This window comes from Muntiacus reevesi, chromosome 2, assembly GCF_963930625.1.
Source record: "Muntiacus reevesi chromosome 2, mMunRee1.1, whole genome shotgun sequence".
NCBI classification, from domain to species: Eukaryota; Metazoa; Chordata; class Mammalia; order Artiodactyla; family Cervidae; genus Muntiacus; species Muntiacus reevesi.
Window position 1 is genome coordinate 237,770,611 of NC_089250.1, and position 22,413 is coordinate 237,793,023.

General features: G+C 40.0%; 1 protein-coding gene across 1 annotated transcript in view; it reads left to right on the plus strand.

Annotated features, from left to right (window-relative positions):
- The window catches only part of NUP93 (nucleoporin 93), a 109,840-nt gene that overhangs the window by 20,684 nt on the left and 66,743 nt on the right, over positions 1–22,413 (plus strand). Inside the window, exon 3 of the mRNA XM_065925367.1 lies at positions 7,695–7,812. Within this exon, the coding sequence (XP_065781439.1) occupies positions 7,695–7,812 (118 nt within the window). The remainder of the gene's footprint in view (positions 1–7,694; positions 7,813–22,413) is intronic.

A 22,413-nucleotide genomic window follows, 5' to 3' on the forward strand; every position in this document is an offset into this window, starting at 1 on the left:
ATGATGCTTTCTCAGTCCATCCATGTTTCTGCAAATGGCAAATTTTCATTCTTTTTTATGAGTGAGTAATAGTCCATTGCATGCATACACACACACACACACACACACACACACCTTCTTTATCATCTGTGAATGGGCACTTGAGTTGTTTCCATATCTTGGCTACTGTGCTGCTATGAACATTGGATACATGTATCTTTTTGAATTAGTGTTTTCATTTTTGTATATCCCCAGTGAAGTTGCTGGATCATATGGTAATTCTATTTTTAGCATTTTTTCTTTTGTGAAACCTCCTTATTGTTTAACATAGTGGCTGCACCAAAAGACAACCCAGTTTTAAGATTAGCAGATCTGAATAGGCATTTCTCCAAAGGAGATCTCTTCATGTCCAGAAACGAATGAAAAGATGGTCAATTCACTAACCATCAGAGTGGTGCAGATCGAAACCACAGAAAGATACCACTTCACCCCTGCTAGGATGACTGTAATCAAAAGATAGGTAATAACAAATGGAAAGAATGTGGAAAATATTGAAACCTTCATATACTGTCAGTAGGAATGTAAAGTGGTGCACAGTTTACAAAATCGTCTAGCAGGTCCTCAAAAGGTTAAATATAGAGTTTCCATATAAATGAGCAGTTCTACTCCCAGGCATATACCCAGCAGGATTGAAAACAGTTGTCTACACAGAAACCTGTACATGAGTGTTCATGGCAGAATTACTTGTAATCGCCAAAAAGGGGAAACAATTCAAATGTCTAACGACTGATAAATTGATAAATGAAAGTGGTGTATCCATATAATGGAATACTAGTTGGCAATAAAAACGAATAAACTACTAATACATACTCCAACATGGATGAACCTTGAAAAAACATGCTAAGTGAAAGAAGTCAGTCATAAAAGACTATATACTGTATAGTACCATTTACATGCGATGTCCAGAGTAGGCAAATCTATGGAAACAGAGAGTAGATTAGAGGTTGTCAAGGGAGTGATAGACGAGGGGGTCTGGGGAGTGACTGCTCTGGGTAAGGAGTTTCTTTTCTGGGTAATGAAAAGATTCTAAAATTAATTGTAGTGTTGGTTGCATAAATCTGTGAATATATTAAAACCCACTAAATTATATATATATATTTTTTGAGATTTCCCCCCCAATCACACTTCTTTTTAACCCTTTTATTATGGAAATGTTAAAACATTCGTAAGAATAGAGAAAACAGTATAATAAACTCGCAGGTACCCATCACCCATCATATCAACATTCTGCCATTTTTTAAAATTTCTTTTTAATTTTTACTTTATATTATAGCTGATTAACAATGCTTCTAGTTTCAGGTGTGCAGCAAAAGTGATTCAGTCATACATATGTATGTATCTGTGAATTCCACGTTTTCAGTGGGTGATTGAATAGTATGTGGATTATGTCTCAGTAACACTGTTTTCAAGAAGTAGAAAACACAAATGTATATATCTATCTGCTAATTAAAAAAGAAAGGTATTTGAAAGTACCTAAGGTTTGCTATAATAAGGTATGGTAAGACATGCAGACATGGATATGACTGTCACAAGGGAAGACGTTTCTACTCAAATTTCTCCAGAAACAGGAGGCCGAGCATGCCATGCAGGGCCATTGAGGAAGCACTGAGGTCAGTCGGGGCAAATGAAGTAAGGGGAACACGTGGACAAAAGCCTTTACTGTGGTTTCTGTAAGAAGGCATGGTGAGCAGGCTTAGGATTGGCTAGTTTGAATCACCTCAGTGGGCTCTAGGGTAAAGGTGCTGTCTCTGGTTGTTTGGTACCTAGCCCTGATTAGGGCAGAGGATAGTGTCCCAGTGAAGGAGGTGGTTGAGGTATGGGCTCTGGATTGATCAGTATGCATATGTTATATGTGCTTGCAGGCCTGTAGGAATTAGGGAACCTGGGAGAGGCAGTCCCTTCAGTATCAGCAAGGCCCCAGATGTCAAAGCAGCAAATACAGAAAATAAAAAGATGTGATTAATACAAATGGTTACCTATAGGCAAAGGGAAAAAATAAGATGGAGAAGACAGGGACTTTGTTTTGGACTTTGGAATTGTTTAAATATTTTGCATAATTGTAAAACAATTAAATTTCAAAAAAGAAATTCCTACAGAAGAAAAATGCTCATTCAGTTGATGACACAACCATTCAGAGAGGAACATTTCCAAGTAATATCTTAATCAGTTGTTGATCTTGTTGGTGGAGGGATTGATACTGCTGTTTTGAGATTGTTGTGTATATAGTGTAGGATAAAGCAAGTAGGTAGTTAGGGTGGTGATGTTGAGAACTAGGACTTTGGTATAAGAGAAGGGAGATGCAGATAGAAAATCTATGAGGTTAACCCAAAACTATGTGTTTTTAATTTTGAATTTAAAGTGTCAGTATGAACTCATGATGTAATTTATCTCAAGGAAGCTGAAACAAAAGTAAAAACTCTGTTTCTAGCTCTGCCTGTTGAGGGCTTAGGAACAGTGTAGCAGTGAGCAGCCCTAGTGCCAAGATAGTGCTCTCTGAAAATCCATTTCTTAATAAAACGTAACTGGGGCTTTTTGGAGAGTTGACCAATTCCAGGTGTGTGTAAGATGAACTTATACCAGATGGCAAGGAAGTTATGAAGGTCCACTTGAGTCATGTCAAATGATCTCAGAAACCAACTTGAAAAGGCTTCTGTTAGCCAAAGATGAGACAGTTTTGAGCATGATAAAGACAGTAACTGCAGTGGAGTGAAACACATCAAATATGTTTAAATTCATGAGTTCATAATGATACTAAAGCAAGACTCATCAGTCACCTTTGGAGGATGCTAGAGAATCAACTCATTATTCAGAGTAACCACATAGTTGATGAAGAGCGTCTCTGAGGGGAAATATTCCAGCTAATAAAGATAGAATACCACCATTTTGCAACCTCTAAGGAATTAATGAATCTCAGCAGTGATCATCAGCGTCTGGTAACATTCCAAAAAGAGGTAATCAGACGTTACATACCTCTTGATAAAAGTCTGAAGTAATCGAACCAAAAAAATAAAATAGTGCCACATGAATCTGATCCGACTGTCAGCACTTACTTTCAATTTACAGGAAATTGGATAGGAGAGGCCAAAGGACCCTGCTAAATTACATCATGGGGATGCAGTCAGTAAAACCTGTTTTGTGGGAAACTACATCTTTGCTACTTTGAGTGTGGCCCATAGATCAACAGCATAAGCATCAGCTGTGAGCTTTTCAGAAATGGAAACGCTCATGCTCTATCCCAGACCTGCTGAAACAGAATCTGCATATTAACAAGTTTCCCAGGTGATTCACATGCAGATTTCAAGTTTGAGTAGCATTGCTCTGTGGGACAAATGAACTAGAGTCTCCAGACAAATACTAAGGAAAAAAATGAGACTGACGGGAGCCTGTATAGATGAAAAGGCATTTGGAGGCATATCAGTTACTTGCAAGTAGAGAACTAATTTGTGTTTTATTCAAACAAAGAAATCTTATAATTATTAAATAATTGGAGGAATATCTTGGATTTCCTTTGAAATAATCTGGGTGGTAGAGGAAAGTAGGTAGGGATGTAGATGAAATAAACTTGCTACAACATGCTGATTTTTGAAGCTGTAATAGGTACCAGTATTTTGGTCACCTGATGCAAACACCCAACCACTCAAAAAGTCCCTGATGCTGGAAAAGATTGAGGGCAGAAGAAGACGAGGACGTCAAAGGATGAGATGGCTGGATGGCACCACCTGATACAATGGACATGAACTTGGGCAAACTCCGGGATATGGTGAGGGACAGGGAGGCCTGGCATGTTACAGTCCATGGGGTGGATAAGAGTTGGATATGGCTTGGCAATTGAACAACAATATGTACAAGGTTTATTATTTTATAATAAAATATTAAGATTTTTTCCTATAATAGTTTAAAAGGGGGAGTTCACTAAAATGGCTGCAATCAAAAAGGTAGTAACAGGTATTGGCAAAGATACAGAAAAAGTTGGAACCCTCGTACATTGCTTATGAGACTATAAAATAGTGTAACTGCTTTGGAAAATAGTCTAACAGTTCTTCAGAAGTTTAAACAGGGAGTTAATATATAGTCTAGCAGTTCCAAAATAGAAAGCCCAGAGATAAATCCACGCACCTATGGACACCTTATCTTTGACAAAGGAGGCAAGAATATATAATGGAGAAAAGACAATCTCTTTAACAAGTGGTGCTGGGAAAACTGGTCAATCACTTGTAAAAGAATGAAACTAGAACACTTTCTAACACCATACACAAAAATAAACTCAAAATGGATTAAAGATCTAAATGTAAGACCAGAAACTACAAAACCCTTAGAGGAAAACATAGGCAAACACTCTCCAACATAAACCATAGGAGGATCCTCTATGACCCACCTCCCAGAATATTGGAAATAAAAGCAAAAATAAATGGGACCTAATTAAAATTAAAAGCTTCTGCACAGCAAAGGAAATAAGCAAGGTGAAAAGACAGCCTTCAGAATGGGAGAAAATAATAGCAATGAAGCAACGGACAAAGAATTAATCTCAAAAATATACAAGCAACTCCTGAAGCTCAATTCCAGAAAAATAAAGACCCAATCAAAAAGTGGGCCAAAGAACTAAACAGACATTTCTCCAAAGAAGACATACAGATGGCTAACAAACACATGAAAAGATGCTCAATATCACTCATTATCAGAGAAATGCAAATCAAAACCTCAATGAGGTACCGTTACACGCCAGTCAGAATGGCTGCTATCCAAAAGTCTACAAGCAATAAATGCTGGAGAGGGTGTGGAGAAAAGGGAACCCTCTTACACTGTTGGTGGGAATGCAAACTAGTATAGCCACTATGGAGAACAGTGTGGGGATTCCTTAAAAAACTGGAAATAGAACTGCCATATGACCTAGCAATCCCGCTGCTGGGCATACACACCGAGGAAACCAGATCTGAAAGAGACACGTGCACCCCAATGTTCATTTATGCGCTGTTTATAATAGCCAGGACATGGAAGCAGCCTAGATGTCCATCAGCAGACAAATGGATAAAAAAGCTGAGGTACATATACACAATGGAATATTACTCAGCCATTAAGAAGAATGCATTTGAATCAGTTCTAATGAGGTGGGTGAAACTGGAGCCCATTATACAGAGTGAAGTAAGCCAGAAAGAAAAACACCAATATAGTATACTAACGCATATATATGGAATTTAGAAAAATGGTAACGATAACCCTGTATGCAAGACAGTAAGAGAGACACAGATGTGTTGAACAGTCTTTTGGACTCTGTGGGAGAGGGAGAGAGCGGGATGATATGGGAGAATGGCATTGAAACATGCAAATTATCATATGTGAAATGAATCACCAGTCCAGGTTCGATGCATGATACAGGGTGCTCGGGGCTGGTGCACTGGGATGACCCAGAGGGATGGGATGGGGAGGGGGTTCAGGATGGGGAACACATGTACACCCATGGTGGGTTCAAGTGTATGGCAAAACCAATACAATGTTGTTAAGTAAAATAAATAAATTAATTTTAAAGAATATAATCCAGCAGTTCCACTCCTAGGTATATACTCACAAGAAATGAAAACATATATTCATGTAAAAACTTGTACAAGGATTTCCGTGATGGTCCAGGAACTAAGACTCTGTGCTCCCAGTGCAGGGAGCCTGGATTCAATCCCGGGTCAGGGAACCAGATCCCACATGCTGCAACTAAGAGTTCACATGCTACAACTAAGATAACCAAGACCCAGTGCAGCCAAATAAATAAATATTACCCAAAAAAAGAAAAACTTGTACATGAATGTTCATGGCAGCACTTTTATAATAGCCAAAAAGTAGAAACAACTCAGCTGTCCTTCAACTGATGAATGGATATGTTCATAAATATAAGATATAGCATATTCATATAATGGAGTACTGTACAATAATAAAAGGAAATAAAGTACTGATACATGCTACCACATGGATGAACCTTGAAAACATGCTAAGTGAAAGAAGTCAGTCACAAACAACTACATATTTTATAATTCCATTTATAGAAAATGTCCAGAATAAGAAAAGTTAGATGGAAAATAAATTAGTGGTTGCCAGAGGTTGGGGAGAGATTTGTGGAGACTTGAGCATCTTACATTCCCATGATTGCTGATGGGTTGTCAGGAAATTAGGAAGGGGGAGGGTGATGAAAATGTTCTAAAATAGATTGTGGTGATGGTTGTACAACCCTGTGAATACACTGAAACCCATGAAATTCTACACTTTTAAGTGGGTGAATTGTGTGATATGTGAATAATATCTCAGTAAAGCTGTTACTAAAAAAAGAAGGAGAGCATTATACCAGTCTCCAATCTGGACTGGATACCCAGTCTCCAATCTTCACCCAGCATTATCAGAATCATTGGGAGGGAAGTTGTCTAGGTGATTCTAATGTGCAACCAAGACTGGGAACCACTGTAGTAGGAAGTTTTCTGTCAAGGATTGTTAGAAGAGAGAGGCAAGATTATCTGTTTGAAATGATAGCCTGGAGGGGAGGCCAGGGATGGCATCGTAGCTGACTATTCTGATGAAAGAGACCAAAAGCTACAGTGGGGAGTCCTCTGGGTGCACATCACCTGTTAGTAGCACTTGGTACCAGTAGTGGTACTTAGTACAGTAGGAATAAGTGTGAGAAGCCCTTTCATTTCTCCAGGAAGTGTGTTCAGAATTGGTCTTCCTCAGTGTGACACCCGTAGGCGTCCGGGTTGCTTGTTGTGCCAGTGGTGTCTCTGTGAGCACAGACTGTCAGCGGGACTTTGAGGTGTTAAACCCGAATCCAAAAGCAACAATCTAAACAACTTAATCCCCCTAGGTTTCTTTCCTCCAGAAAGTGTTCTGGATATTAGTGAGACTCTATAATTATTTTTTGGTCTCAATTGTCACATTACTCAAGTGAGTAGATGTAAAGCCAGCTGTATTATTCTCATTTCCCTTCAAAATATTTATTAGTCATGTGTTAGCCTGGGCAGCAGAGAGGGAATTTGAAGATACAGTTTATGTGATGTTTGGCTTTTGAAGAGAATCTTTGGAGAACCGGCCTTGGATTCTGGTTTTGCTGCCCTTTGCAGGTTATTGATTGCCCTGGACTTTTAGTTTCCTTAATGAATGAAGTTTGAACTAGGTTACTCCTGAAGCTTCTAAAATTTTGTGGTTCACTACATCTGTCTGTACAGAGGCTATAAATATAGTGTGCTGGTTGAGTTTGTGCTCTGGAGCTTGGTGACCTGGCTCCACTGTTTCCTGGCTTTGTGATTTTGAATAAGTTGGTTAACCTCTTTACACTTTGGTTCCCCCATCTGGAAAATGGTGATTGAGAATAATACCCACCTCACAGTTTTCTTTACTGTAAAATATTTGGAGCAGTCTAGCCTATGATTTTATTGATATGCTATCAGTTTATCCTATATAGGTCCCTCACTCTAATTTGGGCATGATCAGAACTCTTACTGAAAAATGCAGTGTTGTGTCTATTATACCAGGTGGTAGATGTTTTTGGAAAGGTATAAAGCAACCATACAAAAGTATTTGGGCAGCGTATAAGATGTTTTATACCAAAAATACTCTTTAATATTTTAGGAAATACATTAGATGTCCTAATTCTTTTTTTCTCCCTGCCCCGTATCCTCATATAGATCAGTTCTCCTTGGGTCTCGGGGACTTGACATATCCCACATCTCGCAGCGATTGGAGAGTCTGAGTGCAGCCACCACTTTTGAGCCTCTTGAGCCCGTGAAGGATACGGACATTCAGGTAAGGGATGCCAGGCACCTGGACTGGTTCAGTGAAACCCTGAACGTGCAACCCAGGCTGAAGGCCCTGACCCTTTGTTCACCAGCTGATTTAGTAATTCCGTACTTCTTTGTTAATTTTCTTCTTCAAATATTAAGAGAATGAGAGGCTCAGCTTTGGAGGAACATTGGATTATTTTCAGAGTGCTCTGCAAGACTGAATTTAAGGAAGCAGTTCCGACCCGCATTTTTTAAATTATTGTAATTATGAGCACAGATTTGTCTTCCTTCTTTGGGCTTAATCCAAGGCACAGAGACATTAGTTGTAAGTTTCTCTTGCTTTCTTTGCTGGATCTCAAATAATTTTACTATTCATCTTCCACATTTCTTTTCTGCATCTTGCTTGTATGCATTGGCAAAGAGCTGGGAAAAACTTAAGTACTATTTACTGAAACCCACTTATCGATTTCTAGGAAGTATTTGGCCCCATTAGTGGCACCAGGAAATGGCCTAATAGAGCACTCCAGTCTCATTTAACCTAGCATGCCACTGGCACAATTGATTGCTATTTTAATCTAATCAGAAACTAGTGGCTGTGTGAGTGTGTCCAAAATTGTTAAGCAAAAATCTTGTGATCCATTTAGTTTTGAGGAATTGGAACACTGATTTGTGTTAGAGTGAAGGGGGAGTGGGATACCATTTTTGTCATTGATTTACCTTTGAGATAAAAGGATGCAGGTCCTACAGAGGCAAATCCTAGTACAAATGGATCTATTATTATTTGGGCTCAATTTGAAACACTTCACCCCACCATCCTTCTTAAGAACTGTTTTAATCCATCTAATGGCCACAATGCTACTGCATTTATTCCACTTCAGAAACCTAAAACCCTAGACTTTGAGTTGAGAGTTGAATAACTACAGATGTTTATTATTTCTGTGTTATTGATGTGTTCCCAGACTATGAAGTTCAGTTTTTCCCAGTTTTATATGCTAAATTATATTTGCCTTTCACCTAACAGATGCTTTCTTATTTCCATGTAATCTTAAAATGGCATGTATAATTGCCTCTTTTTTTTTTTTTTTTAAGTTTTAACTGTTCCTCTCCCCACCTTCTATTTTGCTTGATGCCCTGTAAACAAATATTGGGGGTGGCCTAAAAGATCATTTGGGTTTTCCCATACCATCCTATGGAAATACACAAATGAGATTTTTGGCCAACCCAAAACTTACAACAGGATGAAGGTGGGTGAACGGGATAGAGTTCAAGTAATTTGAATAATCACCATGTGTTTAGGGGAGTATCCCTAATAGTGTGGAAAGAGATGGCACTTACTGAAAGGTTGTTATCTGAGTTGTTTTTAATGTTTAAGATGCCAAATAAGTTGTTTATTTTAAAAACTGCTTTTTTAAATTTTCTTTGGCGTATTTGTAATACATATTTGTAATACCCAGCAACTGTTTAGTGAGGCACTTCATGAATTCCCTTTGATGTGTTACATTGTTTACTTTGAGGGATTAATGACAGGTTTACAAATGTCAAAAGTTAGAATAACTTTCTACTTTATGCATGAACATTGTCCTTCAACAGCCCCTTTAGGTGGCTTCCTAGCAGTGCATGCTTGGTCACAACAGAAAGTTTCTTAATTTGGAATGAGCATGGCTAAGAGTTTTGGTCCTGCCGCTGCTGCGAAACCTTTGAACTTTGAGAGAAAGGATGCTTCCATTTCAGAATTTAACCTCTAAGTTGAACTGTTCTGAAATATTTTTAAAAATGTGAGTTGGCTACTCCAAGATAAGTTTTGATTATTTGGGAATTGATCATCTAGACCTGCAGTAAAGATCTAAGACTAACGACTGAGTGACTTCACTTTCACTTTTCACTTTCATGTACTGGAGAAGGAAATGGCAACCCACTCCGGTGTTCTTGCCTGGAGAATCCCAGGGACGAGGAGCCTGGTGGGCTGCCGTCTATGGGGTCGCACAGAGTCGGACACGACTGAAGCGACTTAGCAGCAGCAACAGCAGTTTCAAAATAAAATCCTCTGTTGACTTCATCATCTTGCCAGCAAAGCCTTAAAGAAGAAAATGTAACTTTCAAAGGACTGAGTCTTTGGCCTGATTTGAGATGGCTCTAGTGGTGATAGAGATTTGAAGCCCTAAGTTGTATCATGTGGCTCAGTTGACCTGTGCCCTAACTTGCTGTGCACGATGCAGGATCATGTCCTTGCCTGGTTTCCTGTGTGGTAATCAGATACAGGGGCCAAGCCAGCTTCCCCCTTCACAGGAGTGAGCCTCCTTTTAATCCTCCTCTTCATGTATTGATTATCCAGGAAGAGTTAATTTGGACATTTTCTGTTTGAAAAACCAGATATACTTTTTGATGGACACTTTCTTTTCACTTTTTTTTCTTACCAGCTTTATTGAAATAATGATTCACATAGTATAAATCTGATCAGTTTTTGTATATGAATGTCATGTTTTGCAACTATGCAGTTCTGAGATAAGAACACACCCTAATCTCACATACTGAGTATCAGTCAGTGAATTTATTATGTCAGTTTATAAATTCATAAAAGGAAATGCTGAAGGAGCCTTTGGTAGATTCTGCTCAAGACTTTGTATTGTCCAATGTTTGCGTTACTTATAAGCTTGAAAAGGCACTTTCCCATGAATAGATTGTCCTTTTCTGTTTGGTAAACATTGATTGTATTTCCTTCTCTTTCTAATGGAGCTTGAAATTAATACAAGTTTTTTGTTGTTTATCATAATCAGTGATTTTGGCATGCATTGAGAATGCATTTTTAAATTGTTGTGGCCAGCAAAGGTAGCATATTTAAATAAGCCCACTTAAATATATGTTTGAATGATACTAGTGGAATTTTTTAAAATGTTTATTGATTTAGTTTTTGGAAATGTTCATAAAGAAGCCCTACACATTTGCTGTAATAGAGATGAAGAGCAATGACTGTTGACAGGACGTGGTACTGAAGCAACTGCTGCTCTACTCTGAGTGACTGTGTTGTGCTTGCAAGTACAGTTCCTCTCGCAGAGATGCTCTTGCTCACTTCTGTCTTTGGAAAAGAAATATTGAGGGTAGACTGCACATTTTTACTGTGGTCTGAACAGACCTAATGTACCATGGATGATATGTATTATATAGTAATGAAGTGTACAGTTACACAGTTCAGTTGTATTCTGGGCTTTTTCACTAGATTACATGTATTTTTCAAGAAAGCTGTGTAGAAATAACCTGGGCCAGTCATAAAAATGGGAGCTGCAGTTTCTTGGCATTAGGCTGCAATATTTCTAAATGGCATTAGACCAAAATATAATAATAATATTGCGAAACTTACTTAGGTTCCTATGGCTGCCGTAACAAATTACCACAAACTTAGTGGCCTAAAACATTAGAAATTCATTCTCTCGCTGTTCTGGAGCTCAGAACTTTGAAATCAGGGTGTTAGCAGAGCCGTCAGAAGGCACTAAGGGAGACTCCCTCTTCTAGCTTCTGGCGGCTCCTGATGTTCCTTGATCTGTGGCAGCACAGGTGCGGTCTGCCTCCATCTTCATAGGTTTTCTTTTTTTCCTCATGTGTGTCAAGTCCACTTCTGTCTTCTAAGAACACCAGCCATTGGATTTAGGGCCCACCCTAAATCCAAGATGATCTCAGCTAGAGATCCTTAACGTAATTACATTTGCAGAGACCCCCATTTCCAAATAGGATCACATTCACTGGTACCAGGAGTTTGGACTTAGACATAGCTACTTTAACCCACTGTACTAACAGTGCCAGAAAATATAAAACTGTAAATTAACTGAAATGAAACATTCTATATTTCACAACTGGATGGAGTGTCAGGATAAGGCATCTATTGCTAGTTGTTCCAGGGACTGCAAGCCTCAATCAAGTGTCTGATCTCATCTTCAGCTCTCTTTCAGGTCTTTGAAAGGTGAGGCTGACTACTAGAAACAAGCTGATTTTTTTAAAATAGTTTTAAGTACTTTAGTTTTCAGGGTAAGGACAGATAGCATTAAATTTAGGAGGGGAGGGAGTATTGAGGATGAGAAAGAGGTTTCTACTTCAGCTAACCAGGCTACCAAACCGTTCTGTTTTCCTTTTATGCTTTCGGCCTTTGCTCACCACCTTGCTTTAGTGTGGAGTAGCACCTCTGAAAATGTCTGAGCCCTCTTTCGGTCTGACACTCTTAAGGCCTTCCTTAGATGCCACCTCTTTCATAGTCTCAGATCTTTCTTCCCATGGCCTTCAAATATAGCATGTTGGCTTTACTGCTTAGGCAGAAAAAAAACTTTCTGAATGGTCCCCCACAAAGTAAACAGCAACCTAGATTATGTTATTGGAATTGACTTAGCAGCCAGTTTAAATCTTGATAAATGAAAATATAGCCCCTTCATTACACAAAAAACCCTATGCAGAACTAAAGATCTTCATAATCTGCTAAATTTCCAGATGGAAATCTGTCCTGTATAAGTAAAGAGAAAAAAGATTCTTAAAAAGAGAGTAAAATAGCTGTAAGAAAATGAGTCAGGGAAACTGATGTGTCACATATAAAACTAATGGTGCAATAATTGATTTGTTAAAAACTTGTTCTGCTTACCACACTGTATCTATAGTAAAATATTCATTATGTCCTTCCTTTTTCTGTCCTTGGAAATGTAGAGTTATGCTCAAACCACTGTTAGCTTATCTTGTAAATAACCAGGAGAAACTAAATGGCTTTGGATAAGTATAAAACAAATCACTGGTGGTATAATTCCATATCACTTAAATTGTTATTTTCGAGGTTTATCTTTTAATTTTATACCTTCAGAATTAAGGTACCGCTGATTAAATGCAGCTATATATAACAGCTAAGAGGAAAAGTGGTTGAGTGCTATTAATAATTGTGTGTTTGTAGTACTGGCAAGTTGTTGATAGGGAATGGTTCCAGAAATCGTATGGCAGTTTGTTGACAAGAGGCTCAGACTTGCCTAGAATGATTAGTATGCTAATAGCAGTTCTTCAGGATTAGTACTGGCAAAATATTAATACTGAGGGGAGAATGCAGTAAGCTTTCCCTAGCTTGAATTAGTTGAGGGAAGGTGCATTCTGAATGGATGAATAGTATCTTCAGTCAGTCAGTTCAGGCGCTCAGTCATGTCTGACTCTTTCCGACCCCATGAACTGCAGCACACCAGCCTTCCCTGTCCATCACCAGTTCCCAAAGCCTGCTCAAACTCATGTCCATTGAGTCGGTGATGCCATCTAACCATCTCATCCTCTGTTGTCCCCTTCTCCTCCTGCCTTCAATCTTTCTCAGCATCAGTGTCTTTTCCAGTGAGTCAGTTCTTCTCATGAGGTGGCCAAAGTATTGGAGTTTCAGCTTCAGCATCAGTCCTTCCAGTGAATATTCAGAACTGATTTCCTTTAGGATGGACTGGTTTGATCTCCTTGCTGTCCGAGGGACTCTCAAGAGTCTTCTCCAACTCCGCAGTTTAAAAGTATCAATTCTTCTCCAACTCCGCAGTTTAAAAGTATCAATTCTTCGGCACTCAACTTTCTTTATAGTCCAACTCTCACATCCATACATGACTACTGGAAAAACCATAGCTTTAACTAGACGGACGTTTGTCGGCAAAGTGATGTCTCTGCTTTTTAATATGCTGTCTAGGTTGGTCATAGCTTTTCTTCCAAGGAGCAAGCATCTTTTAATTTCATGGCTCCATTCACCATCTTCAATGATCTTGGAGCCCCCTAAAATAAAGTCTGCCAATTTTCCATTGTTTCTCCGTCTATTTGCCATGAAGTGATGGTGCTGGATTCCATGATTTTAGTTTTCTGAGTGTTGAGTTTTAAGCCAACTTTTTCACTCTCCTCTTTCACTTTCATCAAGAGGCTCTTTAGTTCTTTGCTTTCTGCCATAAGGGTGCTGTCATCTGCTTATTTGAGGTTATTGATATTTCTCCTGGCATCTTGATTCCAGCTTGTGCTTCATCCAGCCCGGCATTTCACATGATGTACTCTGCATATAAGTTAAATAAGCAGGGTGACAGTATACAACCTTGACATACTCCTTTCCCATTTTGGAACCAATCTGTTGTTCCATGTTCAGTTCTAACTGTTGCTTCTTGACCTTCATACAGATTTCTCAGGAGGCAGGTAAGGTGGTCTTATATTCCCATCTCTAAGAATTTTCCAGTTTGCTGTGATCCACACAATCAAAGGCTTTGGCATAGTCAATAAAGCAGAAGTAGATGTTTTTCTGGAACTCTGTTGCTTTTTCGATGATCCAGCGGATGTTGGCAGAATCCACCTTGAACATCTGGAATTTCATGGTTCATGTACTGTTGAAGCCTGGCTTGGAGAATTTTGAACATTATTTTGCTAGCTTGTGAGATGAGTGCAATTGTATGGTAGTTGGAGCGTTCTTTGGCATTGCCTTTCTTTGGGATTGGAATGAAAACTGACCTTTTCCAGTTCTGTGGCCACTGCTGAGTTTTCCAAATTTGCTGGCATATTGAGTGCAGCACTTTCACAGCATCATCTTTCAGGATTTGAAATAGCTCAGCTGGAATTTCATCACCTCCACTAGCTTTGTTCATAGTGATGCTTTCTAAAGCCTACTTGACTTCACATTCCAGGATGTCTGGCTCTAGGTGAGTGATCATACCATTGTGGTTATCTGGGTCATGAAGATCTTTTTTATATTATAGTTCTGTGTATTCTTGCCACTTCTTCTTAATATCTTCTGCTTCTGTTAAGTCCATACCATAACCTTCTGTTAGGTCCATGCCCATCTTTGCATGAAAAGTTTCCTTGGTATCACTGATTTTCTTGAAGAGATCTCTAGTCTTTCCCATTCTATTGTTTTCCTCTCTTTCTTTGCATTGATCACTGAGAAAGGTTTTCTTATCTCTCCTTGCTATTCTTTGGAACTTTGCATTCAAATGGGTATACCTTTCCTTTTCTCCTTTGCCCTTTGCTTCTTTTCTTTCCTCAGCTATATTTAAGGCCTCCTCAGACAATCATCGGAGAAGGCAATGGCACCCCACTTCAGTACTCTTGCCTGGAAAATCCCATGGATGGAGGAGCCTGGTAGGCCGCAGTCCATGGGGTCGCTAAGAGTCGGACACGACTGAGCGACTTCACTTTCACTTTTCACTTTCATGCATTGGAGAAGGAAATGGCAACCCATTCCAGTATTCTTGCCTGGAGAATCCCAGGGACGGGGGAGCCTGGTGGGCTGCTGTCTGTGGGGTCGCACAGAGTCGGACACAACTGAAGTGACTTAGCAGCAGACAACCATTTTGCCTTTTTGCATTTCTTTTTCTTGGGGATGGTCTTGATCACTGCCTCATGTACAGTGTCACAATATCATGAACCTCCTTCCATAGTCCTCAGGCACTCTATCAGATCTAATCTCTTGAATCTGTTTGTCACTTTCACTGTATAATCGTAAGGGATTTGATTTAGGTCATACTTGAATGGTCTAGTGATTTTCCCTACTTTCTTCAATTTAAGTTTGAATTTTGCAATAAGGAGTTCATGATCTGAGCCACAGTCAGCTCCCAGCCTTGTTTTTGTTGACTGTATAGAGCTTCTCCGTCTTTGGTTGCAAAAAATATAATCAGGGTGATTTCGGTATTGACCATCTGGTGATGTCCTTGTGTTGAGTCGTCTTTTATGTTGTTGGAAGAGGGTGTTTGCTATGACCAGTGCTTTCTCTTGGCAAAACTCTGTTAGCCTTTGGGCTGCTTCATTGTTTACTCCAAGGCCAAATTTGCCTGTTACTCCTGGAATTTTCTTGACTTCCTTTAGGTCTGGAATTATTTTTAAAAAATGTAAATCATTGTCATTTGCATCGTTTCTAGAAATTGAAACTGCTAAGTGTGTGTACCAAGGAGAGGTCTTACCGAAACTGCTTTAGTAAATTAAGGAAGAGTTGAGGTTCTTTCATAAGAGTTGCATCTGTTTGCATACTGAAATGTGTATAACAATTCTGAGAAATGGTTTAAAGTAGGCAAAACATACCTACCTGCCTTATTGTTTCTGCTCTTAAATATACTTGAGCAGTCTTTTCTGCACATAATGGTGATCTTGCCCAAATTGGATGATTCAGAATTTTGAATTGATGGACTCTGAGGGAATAAGACTTTGCTCTTAAATGTTTTCACATAATATTAATATAAAAATGTAAGAGACCATTGCATGGAATCTGACAGTGTGAAGATATTTATTTAGTTAAGCATTTGTGTTTATTAACCTCCTTTGTTATATTCCTCTTGCTCCTAAGAGAATCAGTGGTAAGTTCAAGCTAACCTTTCTTTTGAATTTTTAGAGGACTTTAATGGATATTTGAATCTTGCCCTTTCCACCTTATAACAATTCTCTGTCCTGGACTTGAAACAACCTATAGGTAATACTCTTGGTTTCACTAGCAAATGAATCCAATTCCCACTGGATCCAAAGCCTGTTAGTAGAGAGTGAAACTCTTTCCTAGAAATAATACCAGGTATATTTTAGGCTACGATTCAGTTGTAGGGGCTGAGCTGCATGTGGATCAGGTGCGTCTCTCCCTGTGTTCTTGTTCAAGGCAGTAGCCCTGCTAGACTTCGTCTCTCGTGTAAACACTGCAGTGCCCACATCACCCCCACTTAAAGAGCATATTTGCTGTTCCTTGTCATTAAACCCTGACCCGGAATAAATCTCAGAGCTGGTAAAAGCCACTAAACATGTAAAAAGGGAAAAATAGTGTCTTTGCAGAGGCAGGTTAATATGCCATCCTGTTTTGTGTTTATAATTAGGTGGGCTAATGCAGATTGCTGTGGTAAATACTGAAATGACTTAATTTTCCTGCCTGTTTGTGATAAGGGGAAAGGTAGATATTGTGGTCTGGTGGCAAAGTATGCAATTATGTTAAAGTGTCCTGTAAATGCAATTAAAAATGGTAATAAAAATGGGTGTTAGAGGCATCATCTGTGGAAAATGTGAAAAACTGCTTTTATGTTAGCCAGGGATATAAGATTTCAGCCTTTTTACTTATCCATTCACACTTACTCCTGAATGCAGGGCTTTCAGAACAAACAAGTAAATGGATGCTGAATGCATTCTGAGCAGGCAGGAAATGACAGGCTTTTTTGTCTTCTCAGAGGTTTCTTATATATCCTGTAGTGAGCAGAGGAATATCAATTACCAACTTAAAGAAGAAAGAAGTTGGAATGGTTCTGTAAGAGTATTTTGGAAGAAGCCCATGGCTAAAATATTTATCTACCAATTTAATAGAGCCCTTCAAGTGTTGGCTAGGCGCTGGTGCCTTTGAACTGGAATTGAGTCATCCCTCCCTCTTTACCAGCTTCTCTTAACCTGCCAATACCTATTGATGCCCGAACTCTGGAGATGATATATTGTCATCTTCAGTCTGGTGTCTTTAAATTGCTTGGTTTCAGGAACTAGAAATGGGCTGAACTGTTTGATTTAAATGGGGGTTAAAACCTAGTCCGATATTGAATACACTTACTGTAGACCAGTCTGTCATTCTCAGATGGCGGATCTTGACCCCGGGCGCCACTCGGATCTGCTTTCCACAGCGCCCTGTGATCTCTTATTTCCATTTCAGAATGTTCAATCCAAGGCTTTCCAGGCCGGCAGTGGGATCTGGCTCCTTCCATTGGTGGTGGTTGCAAAATGTGGCTCCCTGGTCATCAAACTGCCGGCCCTGGTTCTCCCTGTCTCCGCTAAAATTTCACATCCTGTGAAGGAACTGAGAGAGGGGTTCAGACAGGAGAGTCCCATAGCTTTGCTTCTGTTTGTTGGCGGGGACCAGGAAAAGAAGCAGGGAGGTAGGGTGGGCATCATCCTCTGCTGACAAGACCTGTACTTAGAATTTCTTTTGCTGCAGAGCTCTCAGAACCAGTGTGTATTGCTTTTTTTTTTTTTTTCTTTTGAGCATTTTCCGGTCTCACAAATGGTTGGCTTCCATCTTGCACTTCAGATGTGGAGAGGTTGGGTGAGTCCCCCACTCTCCTGGTCTGCAACACTAACGACCGGCAGCAGTGCACGTGCTGCTTTAATTATCTTGGAGGACAGAAAGGCGAGTCCCTGCTTCTCACCATGGAGTGGCTGTGAGGCTGAGATGCCATCAGCAGAATCCTGCCTGTGCTTTTCAGAAAGCCGCAGCACTTGAAGCACTGCGGCAGAATCGGCTGAGCAGGGCTGGGTGTGACACAGCTTCCAAGAAACTGTACAAAAAAGCCTCTTGTCTTATAAAACACATTTACAACTAGCCCCAACCATTCATTTAGTTTATAACACAAAGGGGAGGATTAGGTCAGCAGAATGTAAGCGGGAGTATGGATCCACTGGCTGATTTTTATTATTGCTACCTGATTTGATTTATTTCTTTGAATGGCACAAGTGCAAGGATATGGGGCACAGTTTTCTCCATTCCTCCTTTTTCTAATGAAAAAAAAAATTGTCTATTTAAAAAAGCTGTTGCTCTCTTAGGGACAGGAGGAAACAACCGTGGCACGTTATAATATGCTTGATTTGCTCAAGGTACCAAAATATACTTGTATGATATTATCTGGGAGCACTTTCTCATTTCTTATTAGATTCTCTGTTATCCACAGTACGTATTAGTCTTTCTCAGCAGAACCAGTCTCTAAATGAGCAGGGCTGAGTGGGTCCTTAAAGGTTTAAGGCCTTCACTAGTAGCACTTGGTTCTGTGATGAGGTCCCATATGTGTTTGTTTTGAAGAAATCGAGTGATGGGTGTTACACTCAAAAGGTGCTAATAGAATCCATGCTTCTCAACTTTCTTTTTTCTTTTTTCCCAATTTATCCCAGACTAAGATAAAATAAGTTAAATGAATTACTAGAAAAAGTGAAGTAGAAGACATACAGAATATGAGCCTTAGGTTTTGGTTTTATGTTTGTTTTGTGGTTTTGGCCACTCCATGCAGCTTCTGGAATCTTAGTTCCCCGACCGAGGATTGAACCCAGGCCCTTGGCAGTGAAAGCGCAGAGTCCTAACCACTGGACTGCTAGACCAGGGAATTCCTGGAAGCCTTGTTTTTTTTTTTGTTTTTTTTAATTGAAGTCAGTGGACATAAAACTACTCTTGTGAGGTTACTATAACATTTTCTAAATGCTAATTCCCAGCTTTTGTAGTTATTTGCTACAGACCGGGAACTGTGGACGGGTGCTCCTTCAGCTGTACTTGGTAGTTCTGGTTTCAGTAGCTGTGTTTTCTCCTTTTCTCCTTTCCTGCCTCCCTTCCTTTCTTTTGTTTTAAGCGTTCCTTGCTGTACGGTGAAACATGGCACCAAAGACAAGTTTGAACCTCTGTCTTGTTTTGTCCCAGCTAAAATCAAGGAGGCAGAGCTGAAGATTAACTAAACATGTATTGTGTCCAGATACTGTACTAAGCAGTTTCTAGGTTTCCTCATTCAGTCCTTCCAGTAACCCTCTGAGGTGGTTATGTTAACCCCATTTCACCAGGGAGGAGCCTGAGGCCTAAGAGGCTGTGTGTGCCAGACTTGAACTCCCTTCTGTGAATTTGAGTTCAGTCCTTGCCCTTATTCCATGAGGTTTTAAATTTCATTTGTAGACTAAGGCTCTCTTAACATAGGAGTGAATTTTCAGGGTATATTTGAAGACTATGGTGGTAGAAATAAGAAATAAAAGTATAACTGATTGCTCATTTAGAGCAAAATAAAGAGTATAAATCTCATAGAGAATGGATATGGTGGGCATCTCTTTTATTTAGATAAGCTTAGTAGTAAAATAATGTAGATTGAGGGAGAAGCTGGAATGTGCTTTCTAAACTGTAATACAAACCCCTGCTGGTTTGGGGGGGAGATGAGTTTTGCAGGAAGGCCAAACCTGCTTCCTCCATTTATCTGCAGGTGCTGGCTTTTTTGCCACAGTTTTCTGCTTGCTGAGCTGTCAGTTTAATTTACTGTCTGAAGCCCAGCCTATTATTTCTCAGGTTTGCTGCCCTACAGGTACACTGTAAAGGATTTCTGTGAAATCCTGGAGCAGCTTTTAGTTTTGAAATGCCAAGGCTTTGTGCTTGTGAAAATAGATTGTGTTCAGCTTCTTGCTTGATCATCTTTGTTTTGTTTTGCTTCTGAAGCTGAGCTGGAGTTAGAAGGATGATGCTAGAAGCAATTTAAAGGGCACATCAGATTTTTACTGTAGTCCTGAACTATTGATTGTTGACTTCTTTGTAGGTTTAATGCAGACCCATTTCCTTACTTAGCGTCTGACTGGCCATTAAGTTCTGGCAGTGTGCCGGAATGTTGAAATCTTACATCTCGTAATATGATTTGGCTGTCTAAGGGTATTATGTGTGTTTGGTCTTTAAAGACAAAGACACAGGCAAAGCCCTCGACTTGGTGTGTGTGGTCCAGAACACAGGAAAGAATTTCTGCATAGCAAAATCAGGTTTTTCTAGGAGCCAGCACAAAAGTGAGGAGTCGACATTCACCTGAAGTCGTGCAAATTGATACCTCCGGACTAACTGGTTCTTAGAAATAAACACAGACTGGCGTGACAGAATCTTGACGAAAAGACCAGCAGGGAACTGGGCGGGCGTGGTGGTGTGCCAGAGTGGGTCCCCGCTAAGGAGGCCCTTCCTTGTGAGTGGTCCTCAGCGAGCGCCCAGTGCCGCGCTCCCCGTGGGAAGTTGACAGTAGAGTCTGGCTGAGAGGTGGTCACAGTGTCTTGCTTATGGAGGAAGCTGGGCTCACAGCTTTCTGGTTGGAAGAGAAGTAGTCAGTGTCTGTGAAAGACTTCTACCCTCCTTTTCATAACCTGAACACCTCTTGACTGGAATTGAGAGTAAATGACGGCTGAGGGAATTAGATGACAAGAAACTGTTAAATTTGGGATTTTAAGGATGTGAATGAGAACTCAGTGGCATTAGAAGGGGAAATGCACTTTTCTGTCTAATTACAAAAGCAAGATGTGCGTACTTCACAGAGTACTTGGGAAATGGCTCCATAGTGCACTTTCTTGACTGCCACCATTTTGGGAGTTTTGAATTGTTTGGACCAGGTACTTGAAGCTGTGAAACATCTTTGAAAATGACAAGGAAAATTAACTTATTTTAACAGGGCAGTGAGGAGTTGTTTCATGAAATGTGTTAGAGGTAGACTATAAGAATAGCCCTCATAAGGCCATTGGTCAATTCCTCTAAAGTAATATACAGTCTTTTCCTTTATTCTGTAGCAGAAAAGGTTTTCTAATGTGTGAATAGAGATCTGATACAGATTTCTTGAATGATCATTATGTCATTTCACTGTCCCCCTCAAACCATTGGGAAAAATAGTTATTGAGAAGTCTTATGACTTTGTCCTGATTTGGAAGATCAAGGGGAAAGTAGCAGACTAGTGATTTTATGTGAACTTTGAGGGACACACTGTGATAATCCTTTCGTTCGTATAATACTTTGCAGTGGGCTTTGTCCATCAGTGTCTTATTCCTTTCTGCAGTGTTTGCGGTGAGGTGAATGGATGTTGGCATCATCTTTATTTAGAAAGGGAAGAATCGAGATCAAGATTGATTAGTTACTATCAAAGGTGGAACTTGAATCCAGATGCTTCATATCATGCCTTGGTGAGGAAAGCCTCAAGGGATGCATAATTGGGTAAATTCCACATTATCATTATTATTATTTTACTTATTTTTCCGCAAAGATGATAACCTAGTTCTTTTGCCACTGGTCAGATTTCTTGATGTTTTGGTTATGTCTATCCCCCTGGACCTTTTTTTACTTTTTTCTTTGGTGACTTTTCCATGTATTCCTTTCCACATGAAAGATTTGCTGGTTAACTAAATCAGTTGTAGAGATGAAAATGCTACTTAGAAGAGCAGTACTATAGACTGGTGACAAACCTCACAGTTTCCATCTGAGATATACTTTGGAATAAAGAGTGATACTGAACAAAAGTGTAACTGCTGCTGACACAGTTTACAGATGCCCTTTGTGTGAAGTGGCCCAGGGTTCCTTGAGATTTGTTGCACTGGAGCCTCTCAGCCTGGTCTGTGCTGTCTGAGGAGGTCACTGGTGCCAAGCAAATGCTCAGTGGCAAACCACAGCAAAAGTCGTATTTGAAACTTGAGTTGGACTGCACTGTCAGGGTTCAAAGCAAGTCAGGGGAGAGATTTTTAGTTTTTGCCAGTTTTTTGCTTTCTGGTTCACCCTCCCTGTTTCCTTCCTTGGACTATTGTCTCTTCTTCCATTCTTTTTGTCTTTTCTCCTTTCTTCTTTTCATTCTTGCTTTTTGCTTTCTGTCCTTTGCATCTCTTTCTCTGTCTACACCCCACCCCCGGCCTTTTAGACTGGCTGGCATCCGGAGCAGCCATTGCTAATGGAAGTGTACCTCCTTTTTTCCAGTCACGTAGCAGCTGTGAAATCATGGCTGTTAGAATGGTTCCTGCAGCCTGGCAGCGTGCACCCACCCGCGCTGTGTGCTCTGTAGAGTGAGTCTGGGTGTGGGGTTTAGCTGGTGTGGAGAAGCTGGTTCTGTGGGAGCCAGGCCTTGCTCTTCCTCAGGTGCTGTCATTACTTGGGTTTTCTGCATTTGCAAACCCCAGAGAGGTGGAATTTAGTTTATCT